General features: G+C 46.1%; 1 protein-coding gene across 3 annotated transcripts in view; it reads left to right on the top strand.

Annotated features, from left to right (window-relative positions):
• The window catches only part of B4GALT1 (beta-1,4-galactosyltransferase 1), a 56,532-nt gene extending 39,171 nt beyond the window's left edge, over positions 1–17,361 (top strand). The window contains exons 3-6 of one of the 3 annotated variants that reach the window (XM_060609514.3): positions 9,116–9,303; positions 11,881–12,003; positions 14,053–14,157; positions 14,398–17,361. In XM_060609514.3, coding sequence (XP_060465497.1) covers positions 9,116–9,303; positions 11,881–12,003; positions 14,053–14,157; positions 14,398–14,530 — 549 coding nt within the window. In that variant the 3' untranslated portion in view covers positions 14,531–17,361. Of the gene's footprint in view, positions 1–1,158; positions 1,340–9,115; positions 9,304–11,880; positions 12,004–14,052; positions 14,158–14,397 lie in introns of those variants that run through there. The other 2 variants (XM_060609515.3, XM_078436741.2) reach the window with 2 other exon arrangements.
• The last annotated feature ends 324 nt before the right edge of the window (positions 17,362–17,685 follow it).

Here is a 17,685-nt window from a genome sequence, read left to right as displayed (position 1 = left end):
ATCACCTAAGGCCTGTGGAATGCCTTACTTTACCATGTTCATTCCCAAACACACTCATTCCCCTCACTGGGAGACAGCTCCATATCCACTTGGCAACACCGCCGTGAGTCCTAGTGTGTCATGAGAGGTGGGTAGCAGCTTTGGAGTAACCACCTCAGAACCGCCCAGGAGGCTTGCCCAGTTATCATACTGACAGGTAAATCCTGGCTTGAAAGCCTGGGGGTGCAGCGGGGGGGGCCTGCCTAAGGACTCTTTGAACGTGGAATTTTTTCCCTCTTCCTTTTTTTTTTATCTGTGCACTGCTGTAAGGTAGTTCCAGGCTGCCTGTCTGGAACGAAGTGTGGCCAGGTTTGGAGACAATGAGTGAGAGCATTTGTCACCACACCTCAGCAGCTTATCTGTGTGACTGTGCTGAGTAGCTGGTTCCTACATGAGGCCAAGATAAATTAGAGTGAATTGGACTCGTGGGCCCATCCCATTTTGGAGGACAGCTGCCTGGGCCTATGACCCCAGTGGTTTGGTTTCTGTTTTGATCATGTCCGTTCACCATCCTCGTCCCCCTGCCCCCCCACCCCCATCCCTGCCTTCTATTTTCTCCTAAAGCTGTCAGTGCCCAGACTGATGTGTGCAGAAATGGGGCTCGGGAGTGGTAGGTCCAGTCCTATCCTGTAGCACCCCCTTGCTTGAGCACTGGGACCTTCTGGATCCTGGGGCCCAGGAGCATCATAACAAGGCCGGGAGTGTCTGTGTCCACTGTGTCCACCATAGCTTGTGTGCTGTCCCAGTGATTGATGGTTTCCTTTGCTGTGTCTTTCCTCTCCCTGTCTGTGGCTTGGTCCATTCTCCTGGGGAATGTGTCAAAACACGTACAGGTACTCACAGAGCTCATGGATTGCCTCCCTGGACATTGTACTAGGAAATGTCTTTTTCCCTGCTCACCTGTGACTTCATGAGAGGGAGTGCCAGCTTGTTAGGAATTTGCCTTTGCCCTGGAACAAGAGGGGTCAGAATGGGGCCCCTTTTCTTCACAGCCTTGACATTGCCTCTCTTCCTTACCTCTCTCGTTGCGTCCATCCTTGTCTCTTTTTTCTTTTTCTTTTTCTTTTTTTTTCTTTCTCGTGGGGGTTTTTTGCTTTTACTTGTCAATCCTGTTTGTAGCAAAGCAAGCTGAAGGAGGAGCTCCTCTCTGTGATCTGCTTCTTACTCTCCACCTACCTCCTCTTCTGTGCCCTCCACCTCCTAAAGAGAGAGAGAGAGAGAGAGAGAGAGAGAGAGAGGAGTGCCGACCTAACTACTGCTGTGACTGCTGCTGCTGCTGCCACCACTGCTGCCACCCCTGGTAATGTCCATGTGCCCCAAGTCAAACCCAGAGCCCAGGCTCTGCTGGTCATGGGGAAGCCATGTCAGTAATCCTAAGAGTGTGCCATCCTCCAGCTCTGGGGTCTCTCAGGCAAGGTCATGGTCTCCGTGGTCTTGCTTGCAAATGCTGAGGTTGCTGGAAGCCAGCCTGTTGTGCAGAGGTCTAAGATAACTTTGCCTTAAAATTAAGCCACAATTGAGCTCATACCGTATGTGTATATACTTTTGTGTCCTGCTTTTTTCTTAAAATTCTATATCATCAGCATCTTGCCATGTTATTTCAGTCTTCATAATCACCACTTTCCATGCTCTCAGAGTAGTTGAGCATGTAGCTGTGCCATAATTAACTTAGCCCTTCCTCTAGGTCGAAGGCATTTAAAGAACCTCCACTTTCTCACCAGTGTAAATAACACCGGAATGAACATCTCTGAATCTGAAGCTAATTTGGTGTCGCTTCTTCCACATTTAGAATCCTCTCTCCAGGCTAGATTTTCCAATACAGAATTATGGGTTCAGAAGCAGTGTAAACATTTTTACAGTCCTTCATATAAATGGTCAGATTGCTTTCTGAGAAAGAAGCCTTTATTTTCTAAAGTGTTTTTCTGCAGAAAGATCTCAGGGCCTCAGGTCCAGGGAAGGAGGCAGGCATCCTGCTCTTGCTCCTGTGGAGCTGGGGATTAAAAACTGCTTTCTGGGCTCACCTCAGTCAGAACCCAGAACCCCTGCTGGGCTGTTTGATTTGCTCAGTTCTCTCCGAAGGCAACTTAGGGCTTCTGACCTATGTCCGGCAAGGGCCAACGATGTGCTCACTCTTGCCAATTACTTTGGCAAGCAGAGAGCCACCACCCCCTCAGCTCCTTGACCCTAAGGGCCCCATTTCCTTTACTCCCTGGGTGAAGAGCTGAATGAAGTCTCAGACTCAGGTTTTGTTGAGGGCCCTTTCCAAGTTTGAGGTTGCCATACTATTATGGTTAAGAGCTGAGGCCCAATTGCTGTGAAATCATGGCTGAGTGGATATTAGCCTTCCACAAACTCAGCATTTGTATAAATCCGGCAATTCTCTGGGGATCACCTCCCAGCCAGCCTGTCTACTACCCCTAGGTCCACACGTAGGCCTGTGGGCAGTCCTGCCACAGGATCGCTCAGCCCAGCCAGAGCTTTGTCTGCTCTCCTGTCACCCACTTGGCCTAGGCCTTTTCTCTTGGTGTCTGAGTGGGCACAGAAAAGCACACAGGAGGAGTTTCAGCAAATGTGTCCACTTGACTGTAGACCTGCCTCTGAATCTGTGGGGTTGAGAGCCTGTGGGTTACTGTGGGTATTGAGCAGGGACCATGTGTGTATGACTTTGTGATGGGCCGGGGCATGTGTATGGGAGCAAAACTGTCTCATCACATGGAATTTTTGATTCTTTGAGTCTTGGCTTCGGCTTGCTGTTTTCCAACCTCATTGTTGCCGTGTCTTTTGGCAGAGGAGGGGCCAGGTATGGTCAGTCCCCAAGCTGTCTTGGCTGGGGGAAATGTCTACTGGTGTACACACATGGGCCTGACGTCCAGGAAAGGTGGGGTGGTTTAACCAATCATTTAGCGACTGTTAGAACTTGGGTAAGGGCGACCATGGCCTTCTGCAGCTGGTCATGTGTCTTGCTGCAATCAGGAGAAGGCTTCTGTTGCTTTAGCCATAGCCAGGATTTGCCTGGGGATTAGACCAGACTCTGGTACCTATTCTATTAAAAAAAAACAACATTTTTTTTTTTAAATGTTTATTATATTTATTTTTGAGAGAGAGAGAGAAAGAGAGACAGAGTGCGAGCGGGACGGAGAGAAAGGGAGACACAGAATCTGAAGTAGGCTCCAGGCTCTGAGCTGTCAGCACAGAGCCTGACTTGGGGCTCGAACCCACACACTGTGAGATCATGACCTGAGCCCAAGTCCTATGCTTAACTGACTAATTCCCTCAGGCGTCCCTACAATTGCCTCTTTAACTTGGAACTGCTCAAAAGCAGGGCCTGTGTCTTTTCCTTTTCTGTATCCCTATAGCTAAGCATGAAATAGATACCCAATAAATGACAAGAAAGAATATGAGAAAGAGGGGAAATATAACCCTTGGTCCTTCCCCTGTCTCTGGAGCTGGCTTTTCTTTCTTTTTGGCAATCACTTTACTGAGATATAATTATATACCATACAATCACCTATTTAAAGTACATAATTGGGGCACCTGGGTGGATTAGTCAGTTAAACATCCTACTCTTGATTTCAGCTCAGGTCTTGATCTCAGGGTCATGAGCCCCATGTTGGGCTCCATGCTGGGCATGAAGCCTACTTGGAAAAAAAAAAAGGAAAAGATAAAGCACATAATCCATTACTACAGTCAATTTCAGAACATTTTCATTATACCAAAAATAAACCCCATTTTTCTTAGCTACTAAATCCCTTCATTCCCCCCAGCCCTAGGCAATGACTAATATACTTTCTGTCTCTTTAGATTTGCCCATTCTGGGCATTTCATATAAATGAAATTATGCAATCTGTGGTCCTTTATGACTGTCTTCTTTGATTTAACATGATGTTTTCAGGGTTCATCCATATGAGAGCATTTATCAGTACTTCATTCTTTTTTTTTTTTTTTTTACTGAATAACATTGCATTGTATGAGTATAGTACATTTTATTTATTTGTTCATTAATTAACAGACATTAATGTTTCTGCTTTTTACCTGCTTTGAATAATGCTACTATGAATGTTATATAAAAGTTTTTGTGTAGACATATGTTTTCATTTCACTGGTTATATACCTAGGAGTAGAATTGCTGAATCATAAAGTAATTCTTTGTTTATCCACCTGAGGACCTGCCAGACTGTTTTCCAAGATGGCCGCACCATTTTACATTCCCACCAGCAGTATGTGAGGGTTCCATTTTCCTTTTTTCTTTTTTAAAATTTTTACTTTTTTATAATTTCTTAGTGTTTTATTTATTCTTGAGAGAGAGCATAAATTGGGGGAGGGGCAGAGAGAGAGGGAGACAGAATTCAAAGCAGGCTCCAGGCTCTGAGCTGTCAGCACAGAGCCTGACACAGGGCTCGAACCCACAAACTGTGAGATCATGACCTGAGCTGAAGTCAGACACTTAACCAACTGAGCCACCCAGGTGCCCTTTTTAAATATTTATTTATTTTGAGAGAGGAAGAATGCATGTGTCTATGGGGGAGGGGCAGAGAGAGAGGGAGAGAGAGAATCCCAAGCAGGCTCCATGCTGTCTGCACAGAGCCCAATGTGTGGCTTGATATTACAAACTGTGAAATCATGACCTGAGCTGAAATCAAGGGTCAGATGGTTAACTAACTGAGCTACCCAGGAGCCCTGAGGTTCCATTTTCAATGAACATACCACCTGCCCTCTCTTTAATATAAATGAGGGCTCTAGAAAAAGGTTTTAACAGCCCTAAAGAGCTATTTGATGCTTCTTATGACGTTGAGCCCTGCCATCCAGATTTGCCAGAAAGGCCCTGGGTTTGTCTGAGGGTAGCCTCTCCCTCTTTTCCTCTCCCTGAGGAGTTTGGCCTCAGGCTTGTGCCAGCCTCCTCACTACTCCAGACCAGCGTGCCTGGCCAGATCCAAGCTCCTGTCCTCCCCCGACTGACATTGTTGGCTTTGCTTGACTGACTGATATACCCATTTTTAGGTAAATGCCCAGTCATGAAACGTTTACAGCCATAAAGTTTTACAGAGAAATCATAAAAGGTTTTTCTGTGAGCTTTGGTCAGTGAGATGACTTCCCTGTCCACCTGCGGGAACGTCGTATCGTTTTTGGCCTGTCTTCTTTCTTCCTATTGTCTCCTGTTAAGAGGAGCCAGTTGCCCTAGAAGGAAGGGATATGTGTAACTCTTTTTTTTTTTTTTTTTAAGCTTATTTATTTATTTTGAGAGAGAGGGAAAGAGAGCGTGCAAGTGAGAGAGAATCCCAAGCAGGCTCTGCACTGTCAGCAGTGCCTGATGTGAGGCTCGAACTCACTAAACGTGAGATCATGACCTGAGCCGAAACCCAAGAGTTGGAGGTTTAACCGACTGAGTCACCCAGGCGCCCCTGGGATACATATTTTTTTTTTTTTTTTTTTTTTTGGGACAGAGAGAGACAGAGCATGAACAGGGGAGGGGCAGAGAGAGAGGGAGACACAGAATCGGAAACAGGCTCCAGGCTCCGAGCCATCAGCCCAGAGCCTGACGCGGGGCTGGAACTCACGGACCGCGAGATCGTGACCTGGCTGAAGTCGGACGCTTAACCGACTGCGCCACCCAGGCGCCCCTGGGATACATATTAACTCTTATCGACCAACATAAGATGAAGCCTACACTGAAAAGCTCAGTTTTTCAGAGGGAACCCTGATCTCGGCGCATCAGTTATTCTTCGTGTGTGACTTCCCAAGCACATGATACATTTCTAAAGGTGTCTCTTTCTTCTGCTGCTGTAGAGATTCTAATCATGTGAGCCACTCACTTGAACCCTAATCCTTTTTAGAAATCCTCCCATCAGAGAAGCAAGATTTAGGAGGGCTCTTGGAGCTGATTCGAAGGACACACACAAACACTAGAGAAGAAGTCTCCATGTTGGATTTCTGGGAGACATATTGAAAGCTCTGCCTGTTCAAGATGGATAGGAAGACCTACTCCTATAATAATGATAGTAGCCAACATTTGTTGTCAGGCAATGTGCAAAGGCCTTTTTCATGCATTGTCAAATTTAAGAAAATTCACCTGTTGTCATCCAAGTAACCGAATGAGGAAATGGAGCCTGAGAGGTATGATTTGCCCAAAGTCACATAGCTAGTAAGCGAAGAAGATGGCATTCCTGGGATAAAAATGCAGGTGTCTGTCACAACTGTGTTTTTGGTTTGGCTGCACAGTAGTGGTGCTTGATAAATATTTACCCGAGCAAATGAAGTAGCAAAAACACTGGATGCATGTGCCCAATGAGAAGGGACAGGAATGAGGCCTGGGTGTCTTCCCATCCCCTGGAGAGGAATGAACACCTCCTGTTACTGGTGGGAGGTTGGCAGGCTTGCCAGGACCTGTCTTTCTTATCAGGAAAGTTACCCAAAAGTGTTACACCATTTCACCCAAGGAAGCCTAGAGTTGACTTTTCTATAATCCTAGGGGAGGAAGGGGAAGACATACTTTCCTTATCTACCATTCAGCTGGTCTGATGTTCCTAAGGGCCCTAGTAAGGAATTATACCTGCAAGAAAGAACCCTGCCTTCTCCCTCTTCCAGGGTCACAGAGATGAGGCCAGGATGAGAGGAGTGACATACAGGTCAAGCTATTTTAGGAAACTGCCTAATTTTAAGGGTGGACCAGACACTGAAGTGCCTTATTGAGTTGAAGGAGCTTGTTATACATATGGGGAAAAGGGTAGGATAGATCTGCTCCCTTGGGTTTCTCCTCTAGGCTGCCATTGTTCTTGGGGCATGGTACCAGACCAGAGGTGTCCATTCATGGTTCCAAATGTGCAGTTCCCGGGAAAGGAAAAATGCATAGTATAGTCCCAGGTCAAACATCTGCTTAACTCAAATAGTCATGGCTAGCAGACCAGGCCCTGTTGTTTGGGCATGGCCAGCACGAGCTCCCTGCCCCTGTCATTAGAGAATGTACCAAGAGAAAGGAGCATTGGGCAGCTATCCTTGGGGGTCTGCTATACAAGTGTGAAAAGGCTTTGTTGGGACACCCTTTCAGTTGTTGGAAAAGTGTTCAATGGGGTTGAATTGTGTTTTAAAATATTTAGAGAAAGCTAATTCTTAGGGTCTTGATGGGGCTAGAGGAGCAAGAAGGAAAGTACCAGGTGCAGGCCTCTCCCCCCATTGCCAGAAGGCAGAAGGGTATGGCAAGAATGAAGTAAATCTGGATTGGGATGAAGGTTGTTACAAGATTGTTGAGATGTTTAAATGCACGTCAGACACTTATCCGATGCCTTTCATGTTATATATCCCAATTAATTTTAGCAGTGTGTTGTAATAATAGTAATTATGTTTTATAGTTTCAAATCTGGTTTCTAAACTTTAAACTTCTTTTTGCCTCAGGACTTACAGAGAATTAGCTGAAGGCAGGATTTTGAATGACTCTTAACTGGTGGGGACAACCACAGAACACAGTATGTGCTGTTGGGCCTGGCCTTCTCCTTTCACCATGCATGATTAGAAAGTTTTGTCATGGGCTGAACAAAGGAACTCCTGTGTAAAATACTTCCTTAATCCATTCACTCTTCTCTTGGCTACTCTATCTGACTTGCTAGTACTCGCGTTTCTTAAGTGGTTTCGTTTCTGAGTCACCCACCTGAGGTTGGGTAGCTGTGGCACCATCCATATGCTCTGTACTCACACAGGTAGCCTTATAAAGCACCAGTTTCCAAATCTTCTCTTGTGGGCCTGGAGAGTGGATGTTGGGTATCCCACCTTTGGATTGTGTAGCCACTGTAGGCTCCTGTGAGTATATTTTCCCCCAAAGTAGAGGGCTCTGATCTTGTTGATCCCAAGAGATATTGAGAAGGAGCACTAAATGCGGATTTCACAGTGTTGGGTCCAGCACCAGCTGTGTTGCTTATGTGCCTTAGTTCCTTCCTGGCATCTTTGGGAGGATTCTGGCTGGGATGAGAATACACGTATGGAAGGGCTTGTGGACTGCTAAATGTAAGAGTGGTAGTGTCGATGCTATAACTGTCCTTACTACCCTGGGGCTGTGCGAGTTGGTAAGGACACAGCCCCATGGTGGTGACCCTGAGGGAGCCCTTTGGTTGAAGCTTCCTAGAAGAATTTTCATCTGCCATTGTTTGTTGAAACCCATCCTTTGGTCCATCCATCCATCCATCCATCCATCCATCCATCCATCCAGCAGTTATTTATTGAGCTCTTATTGTATGCCAGGCAGTGTTCTGGGAACTGGGGAAATAAAAGGTTAAAAATTCCAGTTTTCATTGAGCTTCTATTCTAGTGGGGGAGACTAAAAATAAACAAGTAAATAAAATATGAAGTACCTTTGCACCAACAGACTTGGTGCTTCAGGACCCAGTGGTTGGCATCCTGAAGTATGTGTCCTCTGCTCTCTCATACACCCTGTTTCTATCATAATGTGTATCACACTGCTTCCCACCCTACGTTGTGAGCACCATGAGGGCAGAAATTGACTTGGGTTCACCATATTTCTCTGGTACCTAGTTTAATAATAGACATCTTGAAGGGGCACACAATGTGGTGATCAAACCATAATCAACCATACAAAGAGGGGAGAAGGGTAAAAAGTCCAATAGGCACCAGTTTCCTGGGTGTCTTCATGGGAATTAGTCTATATATAGTATGTAAATATATGACACATAGGTCTAAGTACCTTTTCACCTAACAATACTATCTTGGAGATCATTTCCTTTTAGAGCTTCCTTATTTTTTTGAACAATTCTATTCCATTATATGGTTATTACATGATTTATTTAACTGGTTCCCTAGCAAAAGCTTATGTCATTGTTTGCAGTCTTTTGCTGTGATGAAAATCCCGTGGTGAGCAAGTTGTTCTTATTCGCATATTTGCAAGTCCCACATGATAATTCCTAGAAGTGGGATTGCTGACTCAGGGCATGCCATTCCGTATTGATTTGTAAAGTGAAAGCAGAAAAATGAGTGGACTAATGATCCCATGTAGTCGACAAAGTCACCAGTCCCTGGGAGTGTTCTGCTCATTGGCCTTATGGCATCTGATATCACTTCTTTTTTTGTGCACCAGGCTGGAGAAACCATGTTCAATCGTGCCAAGCTCCTCAACATTGGCTTTCAAGAGGCCTTGAAGGATTATGACTACAACTGCTTTGTGTTTAGCGACGTGGACCTCATTCCAATGAATGATCATAATGCCTACAGGTGTTTTTCACAGCCACGGCACATTTCTGTAGCAATGGATAAGTTTGGATTTAGGTAAGAGATGTTCACCAGAATCTGCAGGAAACATGTTTTACTCTTACATGATGACTAGGAAATGCAATTCCTGTAGCCCAGGAGTGTCTCTTTAGGTTCTTGGAGGAGAATTTTTCCTCTGAGAACTGGGTGCTTTTTAAGCCCAAAGTCCGTAAAACTTGAGAAGAAAAGTGAAGTTCAGAAACATCCCTACCTCTACACATCCAGGCAAGAAGAGTTTTTATGTTTGGGATGGCTCTTGCCTTTAGGCTCCAAACAGATGCTGTATTTCCTTGCTTTCTTCTGTCCTCTTCCCCACACAATTTGGGAAGCAAATTGGACTCATTTTCCCCAAGTAGATTCTTGGGTTTGGGTACCTTGGCAGATATACCTTGGTACTTTAAGAAGGAACATGATACTGTTTCCCTGCAAAGCACAGGCTTCTGTTTAAGCATGAGGACCCAAACTTTCCCACCAAAATGCCCCTAGTGAGGAGGTCAGCCAATGCCTGTCTCTAAGAGCAATAGTATAATGTAAAGCATAAGGTCATAGATGGAAAATAGCCTTATGTAGTCTTTTTTTTTTATCTTAAAAAAATAAATCTGCATTTTGTTCCATAATTATCCCTGTTTATATTAACATAGAATTGTTTAAAATCACCTATTAGTTGAGTATACTGACCTTTCCCTCCTTGCTCTACGTTAGCTTGAAGCTCCAGGAAGCTGTGCTGCAGACCCCATGTGCTAGGCATCCCCGGCCTGGGTGCGCCGCCGTGGTGTGGCAGGCCTGTGCCAGTCAGCAGTCCCTTGGTTTAGATATGAATGCTTTCTTTCAGACTCCTTTTATTCCCATTTCTTTCTGTCTTCCCTTGCTGGGGGCAGTGAGGGCTATGAAACTAAGGATGGTGTGAGGAGAATTTGACTCTAAACATCACCCTGTGCCCTCTCCCCTCTTCCCTGTTTATGTACCTTCTTCTCTTTAAGAGACACAGGCTCAAACCCTGTCCCCTCTTAATTTCTCCTCTTGAAGCGTGGTGGTAAGGACCTCATTCTTTGCCACAGTACCGTGCTTGTTTTACCCAGAACCAGTCAGGCTTGGGGGATGAGGTGGTTGGTCAGAGAAAACACAGACAGCAAACTGAATCTCATCAGCTCGGCATGTGCTTCCCTGTGAGGTCACGAAGAGTCCCTTTTTTTGTAAAAATGCTGATCGTGACAAACCTTAGTGGCCTGGCCACCTGGTTCAAACCCTCACTTGTAATCAGGTGCAGACGGTTGTGTGACGTGTGTCCAAAGGTGGGTAACTGGGCCCCTAACTGATGACACCTAATTATATATAGATTACCTTTGACTCATTAAAGCAGACCCTTCTGGATCTTCATGGATACTTCTAGTCCGATGTCCTGAATGTATTTGAAAATAGTCATTGCAGCTTTTTTTCATGTGCTCTGTATGGTTTGGCTGACTTCCCCCTTCAAGTCTGAGTTAGTTTTCCTTAAATTGTGTGATGGATTTTAGTCTCTTTGGATTCCAGTAAGAGCCCTGGTGTGGTTTGGTGCTGCATACAAGGTCATCCCAAAACCACAGCCTTTACAGGACCCATAGGAAAGCCTTTGCCTGGCTTCCGGGTATGATCTGAGTGTTAACATTTCTCATTGGTGCTCCGTCTGCATCCTCCAGAAGCCCATGATTCATAACCATTGAAATAGTAAAATATAGGGGCGCCTGGGTGGCTCAGTCGGTTAAGCTTCTGAGTCTTGGTTTCGACTCAGGTTGTGATCTCACAGTTCCTGAGATCCAGCCCCATGTTGGGCTCTGCGGGCTCAGCGCTGGCAGCCTGGAGCCTGCTTGGGATCCTAACTGTCCCTCTCTCTCAGTGTGTTTTCCCTGCTCACGCTAGCGCCCATGCACACACACACTCTCTCAAAATAAAGAAATAAACATTAAAAATATAGTAAAATACAAAAAGGTGTGGAAAGATGAGAGCCCTGATGCCCCACTTCTTGAAAATGTATCAAAATAGATTCACCATTATACATTTTGCTAAGTTGGGATGTGGTAGAAATTTCCTAGAAAATTTTATTTTGGCAAATTTTCAGAAACGCTATTTTGACTGTTGGGGGTCAGAGTTCAAGCCAGTATACCTGTGGAAGAATGAAAGTTAGACTGGTAGATGGGCTGAGGGTGGAAAGGGAGGGCATGACAGGGTGGGCACAGGGAGGCTTTACCGCAATCTCGGTTTCCAGGACCTCCTGGATAAGCATTTCTCATGCAGGAGCAGGACACATGGGAAGCAGGTTCCTGAATGGGGCACAGGAAGTGCGCTTATGCTTTCTCGTCATTGACTAATTTTCCAGGTAACCATAGAAGCAACACAATATTCTTAGAGCAAATTCTACTTTTTGACTTCTGTGTCTTCTCTACTGATATATAAAAACAGAACAAAGAAAACCCTTATAAATCCCCAATTTATAAGTTCCAGAGAATAAAAATAACTTCAGAAGCATTTGTGCTTTGAGCATGCTTTATTTTGAAAGTCAAAACTTACTAACCACTGGTTTTCTTTGTGTGTGTGTGTGCGTGTGTGTTTTTCCCCCAGCCTACCTTATGTTCAGTATTTTGGAGGTGTCTCTGCTCTAAGTAAACAGCAATTTCTCACCATCAATGGATTTCCGAATAATTATTGGGGCTGGGGAGGTGAAGATGATGACATTTTTAACAGGTAATTGTCCCAACTTAGCTGTCTTTCTCCCCTGTCTCCCTTCACTTCCAGTTTTTCAATCAGTGCCTGATTATTCTGCAAGGATTGACCCTTGGGAGGGATGTAGTCCCCACTCAGCCCAAATTCTTAGAAGTGCCCTGCTGTAGGTGCTACAGGTGCTGAAAAATGTCTCTAGGAAGTTTAGCTTTTGTGATTTTTGCATTAGCCTTGGAACATGCAAAATGAGAACCAAATAAAGGGTTGGGTTTACTTTGATTTATCCCACATGCCATTTTGTCCTAAAGAAGTAAACATGCCCTTTGCAAAAATTCAGCATCTCATTGTGGTCCCGTTTGATTATGAAACAAGTTTCTTTGGGCAGGATCCTAAGTTCCTTTACAAAATCTTTGTGCTATTTGTTTATTTTGGAATATTTTTAACAAACATAAAAGAGGACTGAGTAGTATAATGAACTTCTGTGGACCCACCCAGCCCCAACAACCACTACTTTCTACCAGCCCTGTCCGCCCCATCCACACCCCGGGGCTCCTTTATCATGTGCGTTGTCATTGCAGATGGTAAAAAGAAAAAACAAAACAAAACACCAGTGGCATTTGAAACCACATTCTGCCCAGTTCTCCCTGACAGTGGAAACTTCAACCCTGCCATCTCCAGATAAGAAGTAACTTCTCCCTCTGGGAGCTAGTCTGAGCTTGTCACTGAGCTTGATATCAGAATATACCCTAGCTCCTTCCCGAATTGGAGTACCTTAATTTGATCAATTAACAGAAGGTGTCTGTCAGAGCAGCACCCAAGTCAGTCAAGTTTAGCTTTGTGTGAGAACCTGTCATAGACCCAGGTCTTTACTATCAACCTGGAAGAAAACCTGAGGTTTAGAGGATGCGGATTGATTATCAAGCATCTTCAGACAGAGCACTGTGTCACACAGGCCCGATGGGGAGGACACTGAAGCCCCAGACAGGGGGTCCAGACAGAAACAAACTTGCTTCCACAGCACCACCTGGGCAAACCTCAGACCCACAGGATGGTGTTAGGGGCTGATGTGACACCACAGACGCAAGCAGTTAAGAGGGTTAGTGGGAAGGGAGCACTGAGAATGGACACCCAAGGGTGGAGGGACTAGAAGGATGGGTGGCTGGGGGAGCAGCTTTCTTGAAAGATAAAGGACCTAACTCGCCGTATGCCAGGCGCTGAGGGAGACAAGGCCAGAAACCTTTAAGTTATCCAGGACCAGCCAGTCCTGCTTTTTAACCAACTTGTGCTCCTGCTGTGTCAAGGCTTTGGTTGTGGTCCCCATTCCTTTCCCCCAGATCTACACAGAACCTTCCACCCTGTTCTGGCTGCCTCTAGTCTTGTTCTCTGCTCTCCATTCTTAACACTGGTTATCAGAGAGTCCTCCCTTTGGCCAAAAACTTTGGGTAACTGTATATTCTACCCCTTTCAGACACTGGCACTGATCTGAAAAATGGGATGCGAAAAGCCCCAAGAAGGCCTCCATGATTTAGCCTTCACCCTTCTTTCCAGCCTCATCTCTGACCACTTTCTACCCCAGACTCTTTCCACCAGTCCCCAGAAGCTTCTGTTGTTCCCCGAGGGCCCTGTGTTTGCTCTGCCTCCCTGCCTTTGCCTGTGTTGTCCCGACTGCCCTAAATGCTCTGTGGGCACCCATTCGTCTTCATAGCTGGCTCTGCCTAGTCTTGCTCAGGTAGAGTGAGTGGCTTCTCCCTCTGTGCTCCCCACCACCACCTCCCCTCCTCACCTCCATCCTGGCACTGATGGCCCTATGTTCCAAGTCCACATTGTAAGTTCTGTGAGGGTAGACACCCCCAGTGCCTGGCACAGAACACTCCCCCACCAACATAAACTACAGAACCAGTGGTCAAAGGGCACAGGGAATTAGCATGAGTTTTAACTGGTGCCACAGTGAGCTGAGGTATGGGCTGAGTGAGAACAGTGAACAAGATGGCAGATGGGGCAACAGTCTGGGGCTGTTGGACCCAAGCCTTATGGCAGCTTTGCGGTGACGACTTGTCCCTTCACTCCTTGCAGGTTAGTTTTTAGAGGCATGTCTGTTTCTCGCCCAAATGCTGTGGTTGGCAAGTGCCGGATGATCCGCCACTCAAGAGACAAGAAAAATGAACCCAATCCTCAGAGGTGTGTTCTATGTTCATTTACATTCTTTCTTTCCCCTTTCAGGTGGGGTAGGCTATAGGAATGAGGCTCTGGTGAGGGCTCCAGGCCTCAAGGGAAAGGGAGGGATCTGTCCATGAGTTGGGTAGAGTAGACTAGGTGGTGGGGTGGGGGTGGGGGGGCAATGAAGGACAAATGTTTCATGGTTTTTTTTCTTAAGATTTTTGTTTTGACACCAACCCTTTGCCTGTTTTTCTCTTGTAGGTTTGACCGAATTGCACATACAAAGGAGACAATGCTCTCTGACGGTTTGAACACACTCAGTTACAAGGTGTTGGACATAGAGAGAAACCCGTTATATACCAAAATCACAGTGGACATCGGGACACCGAGCTAGCATTTTGGTACACTAATAAGAGACCTGAAAATGGCCAGGGACCTCTGCTGTGTGTCTCTGCCAATCTGCTGGGCCGGTCCCTTTCATTCTTAACAATCAGAGTGATAGGCCCCCTCCAGTCATCATTCAGATGCCTTTCCAGTTGACCAGGACGAGTGGGATATTTTGCCCCCAACTTGGCTCGGCATGTGACTTCTTAGCTCTACGAGGTGTTTGTAAATGTAGAAACTATCAGCCTTTGGGGGAATCTCGGCATGTTCACAGTGTCACCCCAAAGAATCAGTACACAGCCCCAAATTTGGTGACTGTGGGACTTATTTCCAGTGATAAACTCCTAATCTGTTGTGAAATAGGTAAGAATTTCGCTTTAAATTGTGGTATTCTTATTACTTCATGAAAAATCGGAGAGTGCTGCTGAAATCGGATTGGTGTGATGTTTTTTGTTTGCATATTCTAACAGAAAAACGCAATCTCGACCTTTCTCATTTTACTCCTCCCCCACCTTTTAGCAGTATGCAGCTACCACAATCACTTGTGTGCGTATGTCTTTTCTTAGCAAAAGAATTTTAAAACTTGAGCCTTCGACCTTTTGCCCTGCTAACGTGTGAATTCCAAGGCAACGTTAGCCATCAGAGCAAAAGCCTTGAGTGTCCTCAAATTCAGTGGCCTTTCTCCAGATTGTCTGATTTCTGAATGTAAAGACTTTTTTTTTTAAAAAAGCAGTTTGTAGTATTTTAAAGAAAGAACAAATCGGGTTTTATTATGATCTAGCTTGATTTTGTGTTGACCCAGATTTGCATAGCTGTTTAGTGTTAAATCATGACAATTTATTTTTCTGAGCATGCTATATAAACTTGAATTTCCTATGTATTTTTATTGTGGTGTTTTAAACGTAGGGAGGGGATTGAGCATTTTTTAGTGGGAAAAATAACATATGCTGTAGTGGCCTGATTTGGCCGGCAGGTCAGGTTTTGTAAAGAGCAAAATCACTTTTGGGCCCTTTGAGGGCAAGACCTCCCTGGTCAGAGTTATCCTGCTAGACCTCTGGGGGAGACAAAAGCCTAGGTCTGCCAGGCAGAGCTCCCCACCTCCCTACCCTCCCCAGGTGGGAGGGAACCTCCTCCACCCCTCTTCCCACTGACCCTGGGACCTCCCTTTAGGGCCCTAGGCTGTGGAGTTCTAAATGATAGCAATCAGGTTGTTTACTGGCCCTTAGTCTGGGGAGGAGGAGGAAATCACTGCTCTGGCCCCTGTGGAGTCCAGGGGCCACCTCCTTCACTGTGCTAGCCACATTGCCTGGCCTACCTTGCTGGACCCATTCTCCTTCCTCCCCCCTTCTCCTTTCTCCTTTCTGTCTCCTTTCTCCTTCCTTCCTCTCTGTTTTTGTTCCTTTGCCTCTTGCCTGTTCCCTAAAACTTGCCTGTGGCACTCAGGGTCAAACAGACTATTCATTCATTCTCCAGCATGAATGTGCCTTTTAATTAGAGATCTAGAAAGTTCAGCTGAACCCTCCCACACTCCCTCACAACCACTCTGGTGCCTAAAGCTTCCCAGTCCCCTTCAGGTTTTTAGCAGGTGCTCGCACTCCAGGGAGGCTGATCCACAGGGGTGTCTTCCCCAGACCCACCTCTCCTGGGGGAGAGCGAGGACTGCCTGGGGTGGGATGCACAAGGCAGTTCCTACCACTGGCTGCCCTTGTCGGGTCCAGCCTGAGCTAAGGGCAAAAAGAGTCAGCTATCTAATCCCAGGGTTGACCCTTTAGCTGGTGGCAGCCCAGAGCCCCACCACTGGCCTCCTGGAAGCCAGCCCTCAGTGTGGAGGCTAAACTGGTGCCCAGCCCTGGTCTTACCTGTGCCTTTATCGCTTTGAGCATCTTGGATGCTACCATGGTTCTTTTCCAGAAGCCTTTGTATTGGTTAAAAATTATTTTCCACTGCAGAAGCAGCTGGGCTATGCGAAGAGTATTCGTTCGGTCAGTCCCCCGTTCCTTGACAGGGGTGTCAGTGGAACCAGGAATGACCGCCCTGAGAGTGAGTTTTGGGAAATACAAAGAATGAAGACCTCTCCTCTCCTTCTGTCCCCAGATCCTGGCTTTTCCAAAGTGCCTTAAAAGAAGGGAGACAAATATCCTGAGTGGTAACTTCTTTATTATTATACTTTACTCTTACAAAAAAATTCTGACTTTTTTTTTTCCTCCTGTTTTCCTGTTACACTTTCCTTCATGTTCCACTGGAATAGTCAAGTGTATGGTTCGTTCTCAGAACCAAGGGGGCTTCTGCTTCACCTGTTCCCCACTTGCTGACCTTCTGGTGCTTTCATGGGGCCCACTTGGGCCCAAGGTTAGGCCCGGATGCTTGCCTGGTTTATAAGATGCTGTGGGTCCTCTTTCCTCCCTGAGGAGGTTAGGGCTGAGGGTTCAGGGAGCATTTCCTTCACCTGGAAGGTGTCACCATGAAGTTGTTATGTGCTGTGTCTTTCTCTGTTTCTGTCCATCCCGATGCTGGTGACCCCGTGAAGTGGCCTTTGGGAAAGATTAGAAGGCAGAGGTGGCACGAGAGGGTAGAAGAAATGCTGGTGCTGGCTCTCAGTCTGGGCAGGGTCTCTGCTGACCTCAGGGCTGGGCGTGGGTGCCCCACTCAGCCAGTACGGCAGCTGTCCTGTCCCAGAGACCTGTTGTGCTGTGTATTTCGATCTCCCATGTATGCAAATGTATGCGTGTACCATTGTTAAGTGGGAGGGGGGAATGTCTGACCTTGGTGTTCAAAACAGAACTGTATTTTTGTCTTTAAAATCCAGTAATATAACGTGAATAAATGACCTTATCTTTGTAACCTCAGGTGGTTTCTTTTCTGATTTAAGTAAGGGGTTTGGGCTCTCCGGGCCCGGAGGGAAATGATTGGGACTGCCTGCTGGGAGGATCAGAGGAGAGCAGAGGTCTGCCACAAGGGGGCGGGTCATGGCTGGGGGTGGCGGTGGTCCCTCACCTGACTATGTTCCACACACCTCACTGGAATCAGCCACTTCCCAGTCCGAGCCTCATTTTCTTACCTGAAAATGGAAATAATAGCACCTAGACTTTCTGAGGCTTAAAAGAGATGATGGGTCTAAAATAATGACTGGCACCTCACAGGAACTTACTACATAGTAGTTAGTAC

Source organism: Panthera onca, chromosome D4 (assembly GCF_046562875.1).
Source record: "Panthera onca isolate mPanOnc1 chromosome D4, mPanOnc1 haplotype 2, whole genome shotgun sequence".
Taxonomy (NCBI): domain Eukaryota; kingdom Metazoa; phylum Chordata; class Mammalia; order Carnivora; family Felidae; genus Panthera; species Panthera onca.
Note: the sequence above shows the minus strand (reverse complement) of the source record. Positions and strands in the feature narration are given on the sequence as shown.